The sequence below is a fragment of the Halichoerus grypus genome, chromosome 4 (genome assembly GCF_964656455.1).
Source record: "Halichoerus grypus chromosome 4, mHalGry1.hap1.1, whole genome shotgun sequence".
Classification (NCBI taxonomy): domain Eukaryota; kingdom Metazoa; phylum Chordata; class Mammalia; order Carnivora; family Phocidae; genus Halichoerus; species Halichoerus grypus.
The window spans coordinates 103,656,257-103,672,675 of record NC_135715.1 but is presented as its reverse complement, the minus strand read 5'-3'; the positions used below and the strand labels follow the sequence as shown (position 1 = coordinate 103,672,675).

Below are 16,419 nucleotides of genomic sequence, written 5' to 3'. Positions count from 1 at the left end.
CAGTTAACCCTTATAACCACTCTAGGAAGTAGATGCCGATATTATCTCATTTTAGACAGGACAAAACTGAAACACAGCAAGTTGAAAGGGAGTTTAAAGTGACTTATATGGCAAAGATGGGACTTGAGAGTCCATGCTCTTAACTGCTGCACCACACCACCTAGGCAGTTAAAAAAAATTACTCTCTTTGATACCTAAAACCTCAAGACCTATCTCTAGGAGGCTTGACACAGAAACAAAGATTACCACCAAATGAAGTTTCCTACCAATTCCCAGCAGCAGTTTGCCTCTGGCCTTCCTGTTTCCATGACACTGCTCTCCAGCTTGTCCCTTAGAGAGGAAAGTTCAAGGAGCTCCCTCAGCCTTTAATTATTGATACTGACAAATAATTAATCATTAGCTCTGTGGTTTGTAGGAATTTATAAGAAGAGCTATTTTGAATATGGCACATTTTATCTTCTAGCATATTTCTACATATTTTCCCTTCGATAGAAGTGGTATACAAATCTACATATTTTCCCTTTGATAGAAGTGGTATACAAATCTGGGAATTATTTCAAAATAATCCACGGGTGGGGTGATCGAAAGGGGGATGATGGTAGTAGCACAGGGAAAACAAATAAGTTGATGATCGTTTTCACTTAGCGACAGTTACACAAGAGCACGTTCTATTAATACTTAATATTCTGCATTAACATTGTATTAATTTATGTACATGTCTGAAACTTCGTATAATACAATTCTGGAAATATAAAGTAAGCCCCTTTAAAGATAACCTGAGAGAAATCCTGGAAAATCAGTACTGATTTGTGACTTTTAAGTAAAAACATGAAGTGTGATGGTTACAAGAGCAGTGGCCAAGATAATTCCCCACAAAACCAAGACAAACAATTATCAGTGATCTCCTACAATAGCTTAAAATGTATGTGAAAGCATGTCGCACAGTATAAAGCACTAAATGAGTGTTTCTCATCCTTACCCACTTAAGGAGTCACTTGAGGAGAGTTTTAATATTGCAAATGTCCCTTCAGCATGAAGAGATTCTGACTAACAGGGGCTAGGGTGAGTCTTGGAATCTGTGCATTGGAAAAAAAAAAAAAAAAAAAAACTACACAGGGCTGAGAACCTCTACAATAAGAAAACTGTTGTCATTATTAAGCAAATTACATTGAATACTTCAGGCAGGCGCTTGCTCTATGGGCTGAAGGAAGGATAAAAGAAAACAGCAAGTAAAGTATCAAAGGCTGGTTCTTGATCATTTGGCACATTTATTACTGGGACTTAAAAATCAGAGAGGCCACAACAGGGCCACAGCTTGACAAATATCTAATTTGCTTAGAAGAATGTGGGACTATCATTAAGCATTTAAAGAAAGACACAGATGAGGAGGAGTATGAAGGCAGGAGCGTGGCTGGCTACTAGCTAGAGATCGTTCATGGCTTGAGGATACTTTCAAGTCATAGGATTTAGTTCACAAACCCAGCCAGGACCAAATAACATCCTGACACAACTCATCCATTGCTAAGGCACAAATCACTCCTGGTGCACTCAGGCCCCTGAAGCCCCCTTGGCTCTCTGAGAGGTTTCAAATGGGTTTGGCTTGAGGTTGATAAAACCCAGTGATTCCCTGATCATATGAAAAGCCTATCAAATCATGATGTCTTGGAGTAGAATCCAAACATAAAAGTATATTCTAGAGATCTCTAGGTGATTCCACTGTGCAACCAAATTTGGGGACATGAAAATAAAGTATTCTTTGATGAACCAATCTGAAACCACAGCTGCAAAAAAGAGCTCCTCCTTCCTCTTTAGCTGAGATTGTCACCTGCTCTGGCCCATGTTTCTCCTGATTTCTCAGTGTAGGTTAAACCACTTCTCTTCACCCCACACCATACCTCACCTGTGTCCTCACCTGCTGATTTGTTCCTGGCTGTGCTTCTCACTTTACAACTTCGACCACATCATTACCTTCCTCAAAAATTTCTAATGAACCCCATTCTGATCTGGAGCTTCGTAACCAAAATATAGTTACCTGGGAGCTTACAGAAAGGTACAATTCCAGAACCCATCTGGGTCTACTGAATTAGAATCTGTATTTACTAAGATCCCCAGGGGATTTGTATGAACATTTAAATTTGAGAAGTATTATTCAAGAGCACTATTCTCCAAAGTATATTTTGAAGGACACTCTCAAGGACAGAGAGTATCCTGCCTGGATTCAAAGTCACACCATTCCCTCTCTTTACAGGGCATCTGTCCATTCAAAAAGTAGTTACTGAGTGACAACTATGTCTCATACTGTGCTGGGTTTAGAGGATCCAGCAGTCAAGATGACAGAAGTGGTGTCTGAATTCATGGACTTATAGTAAGGACAATATTGACATGGAAAGATAACTACCGGGGTATTATAAAGGGGGATGCGCAGGATGCCCTGGGATTATCTAGTTAATGAGGTAAACTGGGGATGGCCTAACACATCTGGGAGATCTGGAACATGAGAATAGCATTCCTGGGGAAATGCCGCTAATGCAGGTCCCTGTGGATGCACGAGGTCAAAACAGGTGGGGCATCTGAATACAATGACAGCTTCAAACACAACAGGTGCAAAGACTCAAAGCAACTATGGAAATGCTTGCCCAGTGCTTACTCCATGCAAGGCAGGGCTCTAGGTGCTTTCCATATATGTAGGTGTGACTATTAACCCTGTTTTATGAACAAGGAAACTAAGGCACAGAGAGATGAAATAATGTGTCCCCATCACAGAACAAACTCTGAAACTCAACCTTGTCCATCTGGCTCCAGCATCTATGTTCTTAGCTATCACAATTTACAGCTGTTGAGCTGGGAAGAACATGATGCATACAAGAAGCTGAAAAACAGGCCATATGTCCAGAGTTCAAGCAGTGTTTGTTCACGGATCTTTTTTTTTTTTTTTTTTTTTTAAATATCAGAAGGAGAATGCATTACCCTTCAGGAGCAGCTACTTACAACTCATATTTTTGGGGATCATCCCATAGTTACTGAATCAGAATATCTAGCTATGGAGCTGAATATCTGCATTTTAGTAATGCTTCCAGATGATTCAGAAACACTAAAGTCTGAGGACCATAGGTTTAGACATACAATTTCTTTCAATATTCTCCTCCCTCTCATGGTCCCCCTAATTAACCCAGAGTTATTTAATAATATATTGGTCCCAAGGTATAAACTAAACATGAGGATAAATAGGATTGAAGTGGAAAGTTGGAATAAATCTGAAAATTGAATCTTTGCTCCTCCAGGTCCCCTGGCTGCCAGGCTGTGAAAAGAATTACCTAGGCTTGAAAAATTGGAGGCAAAAAAAGACCACAGAGGCTTAGAACTATTTTCATTACAATGCCAACCATTTAAATAACTAATTGAATCTCTGGAAATTGAAGTAAAATTTAAAATTGCCGGAAGAGCAATTATTTCACATGCTCTCTGATTCCTCCATCCTTAGCCAGTGCTAGAAGACTCTCAGGCAGCAGAGAATTTTCTTGAATGTAGAATACATGCTAGAGCAGTAGCTGAAGTAATCTCCGGCCACTAGGGTGCACTGGCTCAACAAAACTAATATGCCTCCCTCAGTGTCAGGGGACCCTGACAGCTCCAACACCAGTATCTGGCTGCCAGTGGGGTATTCTTTTAATTCAGTCTTTCCTCTCTTATAATCACTTAACAAAGGAATTATGCTAATTTCTCGTGAGGAAGAAACTAAAAGAAATAGCTGAATCTCAATAAAACTCCTTCATCATAGCTTATTTTATTTTGCTGCAATTTCCCAATATTTATCTTTATTTATCTTTGAATGTCTTTCAAGTACATTACCACTAAAATTCCAAAAGTCATCCTCCTAGATGCTGCCTTTCAAATGGTTCAGAGAGATCATAGCTCTTCTGTCCCGATCTGTCTGGAAGTGACATTATCCTGTTCATTCAGTTAGTTCGCTTACTTGATATCCCCATTCAAGAAAATAAGTTTGGAAAAGTTTCTGGAAGAGACTGTTATTTTTATCCCTCAAAAGATCAGAAAAATATTCCACTGTAGTTTTCAAGGTTCTTTCATTTTCAAAATATTTATTTTAATGCTATCCATAACAAAGCTCACTGGATACAACCATGTTAATTTTGTGACAAAAGAACATTAAGAAGATGAAATGGCATGGTTATGAAAACCTTCTGCAGGTTCCCCACCACTGCAATATAAGACACAGATGGTGACAATCTTCCATAGCTGTCACTACCCCTTTGCCAATCACTGATGGGGGGTTTGATGTGTCAAGCAGATCGATGTCAATGTTGGTCCCCTTTTCATATGACACAACTTGTGAATCAAAGAACGTGGGGGATCCTAGATGCACAGGGATGGACTTTCCCAAGAAAAGGTGTGAATGCTCTCAATCTCTGGGATAGGTTCTCTCCTCCCAGGACTGCATACAGTACTACCTTGCCCCTTCTTCCAGGAGGCTAATACAGCCTTGCCCTGCCTGAGAAGACATGACTAGCCAGAGAAGGCTAGGATGTGTGGATGAAACCCAATTTACTCTGGGCACTAGGGTTATGATTCTATGCATCCTTCCTTTCCTTGGAGTTGCCTTTTCTTACTGTGGCAATGGTAAGATCCACTGGACCAAGGCTAGGGTATGAGACTATGGGAGAAGAACCAAATTATTAACTCTAGGTCTTAGGTGGAAATGGAGGTTTTGGACTAGGAGTACTTGTATCTCCACACGGACTAGCTCATCACGGGGAGTGCAATAAGCATGGGGGGAAAGACCTGTTCTAAGAAAGAGGGTCATTTTACCAAAGTGCTCCTGTATGTTTTTTAGGACTTAGGTATTAAGTATCCTGGATCATTGTCCTCTAAATACATCCAGGTGTATAAAGTAACACCATTTATAGTAAAGAAATACAAATCTTATATTGTGAATTCCCATACCTGTTCAACGCTTTTTACATATCTGTCCTTGTTCTTCCACAGGCTTATATTTATCAGTGATGTAAGCACAATGCTTAAGGCCCTATAGTCTAATAAAGATGCCTCCAGTCAGACTCCCAGCACACAGGAGCCACAAAGAAACAGTGTTGGTGATGAGGCTTTATAAGGAACCACATGTGAATGGCTTTTCAAAACACCACAACAGGGATCCCGGAGGATGAGCACTCCTGCAATGCACTCCAGTGACATTACAGCATCTAGCAACTGAATATGTTTTCCCTGCCAAGTCCTGATGGATCTGGAAATTCAAGACTTCATTTACAAATTTTACCAACCTTGCTTCCCAGGGGGACATGCAAATAGAAAAGAAAGATGCTCCCGTTCTACAGTCTCTCATTTATTTAGCAGTGAGGAAGGCAATTCAGGTGGGTTAGGAAGAACACTAAAAACAGAATGCACCGACCTGGTTGGCAGGACCTCGGGCAGGGTGTCCACTCACTGAAAGCTGTCACAATGCAGTCTTTTTTGCACGGGAGAAGGCAAGGACGCACTGTTTCGGGCCGAGTCGAATCTGGACACCTGTCAATGTGAAGAGACAATATCAATGCCTCCTGGAAAAAGTAAGTGGCTTAGCGGAGAACTGTAGGATTTCAGGACAGAAAACACTGAGGCCCTGTTGTTCCTTCTATAGACAAGGAAGAGAGAGCCAGGGAGGTGAGGCTGCTTGCCCAAGGGCTCCCAGCCAGTGGCAGAGTCAAAGGCAACTTCAGTTCTCTTGACCTTGAGACCAAAATACTTTTCACTCGTCCAGGAAAAGAGCAATCCCTGAAACTAATGAAAGGGAATGCCTTCACAAGAAAGTGTCACCATCAGCATCAATTCAAATGACATTTGATTTTTTTTTTTTTTTTCAGAATGAACACATCTGATATATTTCTTGAAAAGCATTTTATTCGGGGTAATATATCAAATCAATGATATTCTACAAAAGGAATAGGAAAATACAAGGCAATATATGAACATATTGGGAAACAAAAATCATTGAAAACCACTTAAATATACTCTACATCTTTGATAATGAACAGAACTTTAGAATATTTAAACGATTGGCAGGTATCTCTTTAGAACATGTGGACTGATGAGCAAAATATGACAGATAGCAAATGTCAAATACACTAACTAGCATTAACAAGAGAAACACTGCAGTTCTGTTATTTTGCTGATAATGAATGTTCACATTTGGGAGGAAAATACTACAGTCAATTGATTCATAATCACTTGGAAGAACTAAAGTCTCAGAAAATGGCAATCAAGCCTTTGTTTGTTTTCTTGCCTGCTTACTTGTTTTATGAACATAGAGGGCTAAAAACTACATTGATTATCTTCTAAAATGGTGATATGCCAAAAAGAAAAACAGGAAAGCCCTCAGCAACATATATTTGCATTTTAAATTCTGTTTCCTGTAAGTTCCTCATAAAGCATATAAATGCAGTGTAGGTAAAGCTTAACAACATGAGCTCTGGTATTAAGTAGGCAGTGCTGAGTTAAGGGCTTTGGCTAGCTTCTTTCATTTATTCCTAATGACAACAGTGAGAGGCATTATAACCTTCATTTTCACATGATAAACTGAGGCATTGGAATAATCAGTAATGGACCCAAAGCCACATGGGGAGAGACCATTTGAGACAAATTATGATAGAAAAAAAAAACACCAGTGTAGCAAGTTCAGACAATCAATAGACCTTCTTGAAGGAGAGGAGAGAAAATAGAGGAGATAAAGCTAATGAGGAAATGATGAATTAAAAAAAAAACAGAGTTCAGATGAAAAGTCCAAGAATTGTATACAAAATGACCAACATGCCAATGCAAAGGTTGTCCAGTTTTCAAACACCAAGACAAAGTAAGGGGACAGACAATAATGGATGTGGGAGAAGAGGAAGAAAAATTGGTCATCCAAGAGTCTGGCTGACATCAGACCTCATCAATTTAGATAATGATCAAAATGAAAACATTTTCTTAGTTCTAAAACTTTTAAAACAATATATAAGCCAAATGTGGAAGACAGAACTTGACCTTGGAACAGAATGTACATGATATCATTCATGCCACCATCAGGTAAAGACACAGTGGACAAAGCAGGGGAGATGGAAGGGGAGAGAGACAGAGTGGAGGCTTGGTTGTCCTTATCTGACAAAGCACGTGGGCAGAGTGACGATCTAAATATAAATGAAAACAGAAATAAAGTTCTAAAAAGATCAATCAAGAGTACTAACGCAACCTACCCACAGAACACCAACAATCTGGGATTTGAGACAGGAGTTAGGGTAAACGGGCTAAGGTTCATTGCTTTCACGAGAGGGAATCAAGGAATAGGCATTATAAATTGATAAGTGAGGAGATGTATGAATGATGTGTGGAAAATGTATCATTTAGAGTTAAGAGGTAAACACGAGAAAGGGAAGAGGACGAAGAATATACACTTGTACTGACATAAAGATACAATGGACGGAGATAAGACACTAACACAGTGGCTTAGTGGCAGGACAGGGGGCAGGGAGAGGGGGGTGGGAGAAGGGCTGTGAGCATCAGGCTTCTCTTTGCTATATATTATATTTCTCCTTTCATGTCATTATGATTTGTGAACCATGTGAAGGCTTACCCAGTCAAAACGGGGGGTGGGGGGTGGGGAGTGGTGGTGCAGAGACAGAGACAGAGACAGACAGAAAACACAGAACAACTGTTAAAATGTGGCTGTGGTTGTGTTTGAGATGTGGGATACTAAACGGAGCAGGAGATGGGTGGGACCTATTGCTTGCCATCATTAGTCTCTCTGTATTATTTTACTTCTTCTATGGACTATATAAAACTTGGATAAAAATGGAAAATGGACATACAGAAAAAGAATTGCTCAATAAATTATTAGTGGCATTATTATTAATCATCCTTAGTATACACAGAAATGCTGTCTATCAAAGAGATCAATTCAATAAGCAAAACAATCGAAAGAAAGAAGAGTGTCTTTGTGGGAATATAGTATTACTTAAACAACCTACTTGGGTAAGGAAAATTTATGTCATACTTTATTAGAGATAGCAAAAAAAACACTAAAATCATTCCCAAGTCCTTTATGCACATTCTGAGGTCTACTAAAATTAAATTGAGCTGCTCTTTATTCTAACTCCTCTCCAACAGCGCCTGCTGTATGGTTGGAAATGGAAGTGTGACTTGAGCAACGCCAGCTTCCTACGTGCCCAGTGGGGCAGCAGGGGCCCCACGCCCAACCAGCCATTTCACACTCACTCGTCCATTGGCAAAACAGCTTACAAATATTTGTGGCACTGGCTTCAGGCTTCAGAGGGAGGCTGATCTTGAAGGGATTTTGCTCACTTCAGTTAGGAGTAGGTGTTAGTCTCTTCTAGGAAACTGATCTTGCCTACTTGATTTACCCTTGATTAGCAACACTCACAATAAATACTCATTGGGCATAGTGTCAGCTTTTCAGAATATAGCCCCTTTCTCTCTGCACGTTCTTCCCTTAAGTCCGAAAGAGAGAAACAGTATCATCTCCTCAGTGGCAAAGATCAAGCTCAGGTTATATTGCTTTTATAGAGGCCATGAACTGGAATGTGATTTTCGGTCTGATAGAGCCAAATATTCTCTTGTCAGTGAAAACGGTTTTTTTGTTCATTTATTTTGCCAGTAAGGTTGACCTTTTCTGCAGGGGTTCAACTTCCTCTTCCTTTCTATTCACATAATGTCTACCCCTTCAAGAATCATCACATTTCTAATTTTCGTAAGTTTCTTCTTAGCCTTCAAAAATACTGTCTTTGACCATTAGCAACATGTGTGTCCTCCATTTCTAAGAAAAACCGTAAGGTTTATTTTCTGTATTGTTGTATTGACATTGATCAAAAAAAAGGTTTTGACTGCTTTCATGCTGTTTTCATGTGTGTGTGTGTGTGTGTGCGTGTGCATGTCTCTGTGTGTCTGTGTGCCTGTGTATGCGTGCACAATACATAAACTAATTTTTAATGCCTTGATGGTGGAATTCCATCTTATATCATATCTTAAAAGTGCCATATTTTAGCTCAGTGTAAATATTTAATAACAGTAAGTGAATGATTGAATAGTATTCAATGTTACTGGAGCCTGAAGACAAATAAATCCCTGGAGATATTAGGCTAATTTATCCAGCCATTTCCAAAACAAAATTAAAGCCTTAAAACCCCGGGAAACATATGGATTCACTTTTTAGTTAGTAAACAAAGTATGGCCCCTTGGCTTTTGTCATAATTTATACTTCCTAACTTCATGTAACACTCAGACTCTAGATTGGCAGTGCTTTCAATAAAAGGATGAATGTATTTCACTTCGGCACATATATTTCCCTGGACCAGCACTGGAATGCTCTATAACTACTATCTCGTTGTCACCCTGTAGCCTTCAGCTCCTTATAAGCACTGTGCTGAAATGCATCAAACTGAGCTACAAAGACCTGCCATTTTTCAGTTAGGCCTCCATAATCAAGATGCAGAGACGATGCTCCATTTCTTTGATCAGTCCTCTGACCCAGGAACCAATGCACGTCTCACTCAGCTAGGTGGGGCAAACCTGTCAACTCTGTCAATGTTAAATGTTTAAATGGAGCTCTGTATTATTATATCTCACACAATGCCAGGTGTTTTCACATTAAAGGCAGAAAGTGCCTTATCAGGACTTTAGGAAGGCTCCGAATTGTATGTTTTTAATCTTTTTTATTATTATTAATTTTTTTGTATACTGCAACTGAAAAAAAAAAAAAACAATGAATAGTGAAACAAAACTAAACAAAACCCCGGAACTATCCCAATAAGCTCTCACTTCCGTTCTACTTCTGCCCTGGCTAGTTCTCATTTTCTGATATGATCAGTTCTATTACTCATACAATGGTAACAATTTCACCTATACAACTGCATAGAAACCAAAACACCAACCCAGGGAAGCAAGAACTTGCAAGGAACTCTGCCTTCCAGTGCAGTGGGCTTGGAGACAAAACACATTATATTAGCCCATCCATTCCATGGAGACATGCTTCTTTCTCTGTACCCTGAAGGCCCCTCCTTCTTCAGGATGTTTCCTTCTCCTTTTCTGTTTCTATTCCCCTACCCCACCCCAAGGATTTCACAAATGGCAGGGAATCTTTTTCTACTGTAATAGCTTTCACATAAAAAGAACAAAAAATATATATTTTTCAGAAGGGCAGAACAAAAGATATTTTCTACTGCTGATAGTTTCACTATCTCACTATGCACTTCACTGGACATTAGGTATTAATTTCTTAGCTCAATTAATCTCCTTAACCTAAAATTTTTAAATTAATTTTACTCACGTCAATTCAGGCTCCTCATATTTAGCAGGGTTGTTTGGAGACATACAGTAAGAATTCAACCTAAGTTGTTAAGTCTCCAGCTTCATTAGCAGGGTAAAAAGTAATCAGCAACGTCTGTGTGTGTGTGTGTATGTGTGTGTGTTAGAGAAAACATCTGTACGATTCACTTTTCTGTGATGGTAAGCCGAGCAAAACTAGGGGTTATTCACAATAATAACATTTATGTGCTCAGGCTTTTACAAACAAAAACAAAAACAAAAACAACACCAGTCATTTGAAGTTATATAATCCAACTTTTCATGTCCAAATGTTCCTTTAAATGTGGCAATTTATTTGGTGTCACTCTTAATTCTAATGTCCCTTTGCTAAGAAATAAACAAACTGTACTCATATCAAGTGGATTTTTCCTGTTCTGGTTCAGAGCTGAAAAGTTTTGTGTCGGGGAGAAGATCAGACATCAGGCATGCTAAATTTTCTCATCACAATAAGGAATAATAGTTTGCTGCATTTTATGTAGATATACCTAAGCCATATTTAATTTTATTTGTATATTCAAGCTGATATTTCATGTGTCTTTTTTAAGCAGCTGAAAATTTACATCATAAAAATGAACATTATCAAGGCTACAATCCTTCCCAAGATAAAAGCAGTTCTCATGTCTGAATAATATCTTTATAAGCCTTTAAGGATTTTACCATAACCCTGTGAATTAGATTTTCACCTGAGGCAGGTGATATGTAAAACATTATCATCCATGTTTGGCTATAACTCCCATTGATTCAATCAGTCCATGTAGTGCTACACATACGAGGCAAGTGGCAAAACACAACAGACATCATTTGATACTCCAAAAACAGCACAAGCAATGTAGAGTCAGGTCTAAAGCAGAAATAACATTTATGAATTAGTAAGAGTAGGAGGTCATACATCTGATCTAGTCATTACTCTTTACGGCAGTCCCCTCTGCCAAAATGTATGATGGTGGATCAAGTAATTTTTCTTGAACAAAGGAGAGATATCAGCTTTTCTCAATCTTCTGCAATTCACATCCAATCCTTGTTGAACCCTGTAACTTTCCTGCACACCAATCTAGTTCAGTTATGAATTCCAAAGTCATTTATGGTACACTAACTATATGCTAGACATTGTGCCAAAGTCTGGGGTTGCGGCAATTAAGAACATCCAACTCCAGCCCTGTGGAAAAGAAAGAGAGAGAGGAGGTCTTGCGGACTGTGCTTCACTGCAAGTCGTATCATCTCCGCTTGCATCTGCACAGCCATCTGCACGTCGGATGTTCCAACCCAGCAGCACCTGGCCAGTCTGCACTACTTCCGCCAGCAGCGGTTCGCTTCCCTTAACTGGGCTCCTATGACTTTCCTTACACAACTCTTGTGGTTTCCATGCCAGTGTGGATAAGTCCAGCGCCTAGCATCAAGGTGGCCCAAGGTGAAATTAATCAGGCGTTTCCGTTGCCCCGGACAGCAACGCAAATTGGATCGAATTAGGTGGAAGAGCAAATGTGTCTGCCCACGTTGCCAGGAAGGGTAGGGGCATGTTTAGTGAGATGGGACCAGAGCTTGATGCTGCCAGGATATGTTCTGCTTCAGTTTCTGCTTCTTTCTGAGCATCACTTCCACTCCCTTTGCCTTTTTCTTTTAGGACCATGCCTATGGCAACTGTCAATGCATATACTTAGAGCCTCATGAACAGAATGAAGAGAGGGTTTCATTTTCCCAACTCAGAAATTCCCGGAGAAGAGCTCTAAGTTGCCTCATTTGTGACACTAGACAAAAGCTTGAGCATGCCCATCCTGGGGATATATCACCCCTGTCAACAGGGGTAGAGTCTTCTACCACAAGGAAGAGACTAGTTGAAACACATCCACTAGGAAATCTCCATGGACAGGACAGTTACCTGGTCACTATATACTTCATAGGTGCCTTACATTTTCTTTTCCAGAGGCTTCCCACATGGACTGAGGAAAAGTCACATCTCCTCATTTGGTCTAGTGATAAAAGTCCCACAGCTGTGTTCTCTGCCCTAATTACTCTTTTTCCTCTATCACTTGCAATTGTCCCTGACCCTTTTTGATATCTATATCCTAGTTCCCATGTCCAAGTTATCCTATTTTTTTTGTTTTGTTTTTCAGATTTATATCTTCAGGTACAGAGTCTAACATGTATGAGATTGCAACCTACTTACAGGCATGAATTAGTCTATTCAAATGGCTTTATGGATTTATTGCCCATTGCATAAAAGATCAATGGAACCTAACAAAGAGTGTAACACAACCCTATCCTTTCAAAGTGGAGAACTTACCTTCACATTGACCTAGTCTTCACATGATTGAAAAAAATGCCAAAAATACTGAGATGAGGTCAAGAAAATGTTTGATTACTCAAACAGATTCAATATTTGTGGGCCACATTTACTTTCCATTAGCTAATGCATGTGATTACAATCTTACTAATGATCCATATTATAACTGTTTCTACCTTCCTTTTTGAGAGATAAATTCTAGTCGTTAAGAGTCAAATGAAACAAAATCCTTTTCCCCCAGCACAGACTGAAGCATATTCATTGCTTGATAAATGTTTTTGACTAAAAATACTCAACTATGCAATAATCATATGCACTTCCAATAAATTATTGGTGATACCTTTTGGTCATCACTTGTCCCACGTGACTCTTGACACAGAAGACCCTCCGTGTCTGAATGCCCACACCACAGGTAGCTTCTCCAGTCCAGCCAATGGTTGCATTAAGGGCAGTTACCAATGTGTCTTCAGAACAGGGGCCCCAGGGCAATGTGTCCCAGTAGAGCTGCATACAGGAATGGTCATTGCATGAACGATATTCTTGGAGGGCCTGACTAGGGGGACACAGTTTTCCACCTGTGAAAATCAAAATACAAAAGAATACATAGTTGTTGCTGTTGTTATTACCAGGTTGCTGTTATGTCGTTCTTATTTTTGTTGTTTTTGCTATTTTAATGGTCCAGAAAGATGGTGTTTTTGATACAGGATTCCAAAGGCCCGGGCCTCTGAACCCTTCTGCCCTTTCTAGGGCCATGATCCTTTTGTCCTGAGTAACAATCTGAGGGTAATATATTGTACTTTTCCCTCCTAAATAATAGGCAGCAGTACACATTGATTTGACCAAAAACAAAACAACAACAACAACAACAAAAACCAGATTCTATTTCCCACTTTTGGATCATGTATCTCTGAGATAAACTCCAAAGAAATCTGCTTTTATTTTAGTAACACGATGACTACATAAATTAGTCCGTTAGATACACTAGCCCATGACCTTAAAGTGGTATTAGGTCAAACATATACACTTACACACACATTATCTATATCTGACCTCTTTTTCCTAAGAGAGCATTATTTTTCTCAGAGAATCATTTTAAGACACCTATCCTCCATCAAGCAATGCATTTTACTGCAATTTAATTTAATTTAATCCAGAAGTGTCTCTTAAAGTTTGGCAGAAGAGAGCCCATCCTTAAACTCTGAAATGATATCTGACAATGTGTTATCCACTGGCAGGGAGACCAGACAGATGTGCATTCTTACACTCTTGGGTGAGTCAGACAATCAAACTTCATTACTGTCTTTTCTTTCACATTTTTATATCCATGTAAAAACTGGCATTTACCTAACATATTGATTTTTTTCCTACTCTTCCACCTTATGATGTTTTATTCAGTGGGCCAAATGCTCAAAAAGATCTGTGACCTTGGTTTTGTTATTCTTGTTATTTTTTCCCCATTAAATACTACTGACTTTTTTCTCCTTCCAGAAATATAAAAGACAAGAGCGCGAAGTAACTGCACTTTAAGAATATGAAAATCTCCATTCATCTTGACCCTGGCCCCATTTTTCAGGATCAGAGAACAGAATCTTGTTTCAAAAGGAGCTCCTCACAGCCAGCGGCCGCACCACCCTGCTGTTCTAACTGAGCCGTAGGCAGACGAAGCCAAGGGAGAGCCTGAAAGAAAGGACATGTGCGTCTGGGGACACACACCATCGCTATAAATGATAGAAACAGCTGCTCCTCCAATTTGTTCTGATGTCACCCGTCTACATTTCCATAGCACATTTTAGCTTCTTCAAAGCCATTTTCAGAGCCTTCATCTTCTTCCCTCTCACAACATGCCAGCATGACAGAACAGGAAATCAGGCCGACGTTAGTGGCAGTTCCTGGTCAAGAAGCCATGCCTCTTGATTCCTCATTTGGAGCTCTTTTTACCAGACATATTCCAATTATATTCCCAATGTATGAGCTACCTGAAGCTGGATGTGTGTCAATCAAACTTTGTTTTTTTTTTTATCCCCAAGAAAGTATAATGAAAAATAACATCCATCTGATTGCCATGGCCTATATATAGGTTTGAGCTAAGACAATTCATGTAAATATAGGACCCAATCTAGATCAACTAGAGGATTAAAGAGAAAAGGCATGCATGGAAATGAAACTTAATTTTGATTCAGGCAACAGAGCTATCACCTATCCGTGGCTACTTCTACTATATGACTTTCTCAATTGCTTACTAGAAAAAAAATAGTAAGTCGGCAATTGACTCCACTGTTGAAGCCTTTCCTATTACTCACCTTCTCCAGCCAATGCCAGGATAGTCCTTGACCTGGTCTGTTTCCCATCTGAATTTTTATTTGAACAAGACTGGGAACAGGATGACCACTCTGTCCACTCACTCAGCACACAATCCATTCGGCAGGGAATTTCACAAGGCATCCTTTCAGGAGGCGGGGGTGCTGGGCAGAGGCTCCCTGACACATCTTCTCCTGTAATCAACCAGATCGAGACAAATGCTGATTACTGCACAATTGAGGACAGTCCAAGGAACATTTAGGCATGTTGCTTCCTCTGTTGCTTCAGTTTAGCCAAGAAGACTTCACCAGGTGTCTAAACCAATAAAGTGTGAAAAATGATGGCTTCTTCAGCAATTCATAATATTTATGTCAAGAAAAACTGCCAGGAGATCATTTGGCATTTAGAAAGTTAGACACCACAGCAAGACTCTCATTTGTCACCCTTCGCAGGGACAAAATGGGCTTCTTCCAGGAACAACCGAGCCATGGATGGCTACGGATAGACATGATTGACCTGCTATTGACAACCATGTGTAATAAGTATATGTTTTTCTGCAAAACAGGGGCCAGAATAGTCTGTTGGCCTGCAAACCTCAATTTATGTTGAACATTCTATCCTATGCTATAAAGAATTACATCATTCTAATTACCTGTTGGGTGCTTTTACCTCCAAAAATGTAACTTTAGGCAAGGTTATCACATGACGATTCTTTTGTTCTGTTTGGACCTAGTGGTAAATAATCCCAAACCACAATGGAAAGGGACTTGTAGTTAAAATTGTGTAATGTTGACACAAAGTTGAAAGCCCACATGAAATTTTCCACATTACATTTATCATTCCCCCTCTGAATGATCTGATGAATTACTCAAATCATATATATATATATATATATATATATATATATATATATATATATATGTATATATAGGGGGTAGTTTTTGGGTTTTTTGTTTTTGTTTTTACAATGAACAGATATTAAGACTAAGGGGATCATTTCTAAGTTACCTTTCTATATCTCAAATAACTATAATAATTTAAAAAATTCTCTTTTAGGTTATGTAAGAATAGGTCACTATTATAATTCTAGTGTTACTCTTTATAGATAATAGTTCAACTCTTACTACTTGCCCTGTTCACTGTCACCTCATAAAAACAAAAGACATGAAGAATAACGATATAATTTATAGTTTGAAGTAACAACACAGAATGTGGAATGGCATCTATAGGAAGGAGGCAGTTTTGTCTCTGCGACTTTACACCTGTGGAATTCTCCTGTCATAATCTGCTTGGTGCAAAAAATAAGTACAAAGGGGACTACTACTTATGGGGCATCTCCTTTGTGCCAGGCATTGTCCTCGTAAGAAGCTCTTGGAGGCAGGTGTAACCCATTTTGTTTTATAGATGAGGAGTCAGCAGTTCCGGAAGGAAAACTTGCTCAGGGTCACACAGGCCTGAGTTGGGTATCAAATTAA

The 16,419-nt window shown here is 39.4% G+C and overlaps 1 protein-coding gene across 1 annotated transcript in view; it reads right to left on the bottom strand.

Annotated features, from left to right (window-relative positions):
- The window catches only part of THSD7B (thrombospondin type 1 domain containing 7B), a 568,319-nt gene that overhangs the window by 359,463 nt on the left and 192,437 nt on the right, over positions 1–16,419 (bottom strand). The window contains exons 6-8 of the mRNA XM_078070024.1: positions 14,947–15,138; positions 12,987–13,221; positions 5,423–5,538 (exon numbers count right to left, since the gene is read on the bottom strand). Coding sequence (XP_077926150.1) covers positions 5,423–5,538; positions 12,987–13,221; positions 14,947–15,138 — 543 coding nt within the window. The remainder of the gene's footprint in view (positions 1–5,422; positions 5,539–12,986; positions 13,222–14,946; positions 15,139–16,419) is intronic.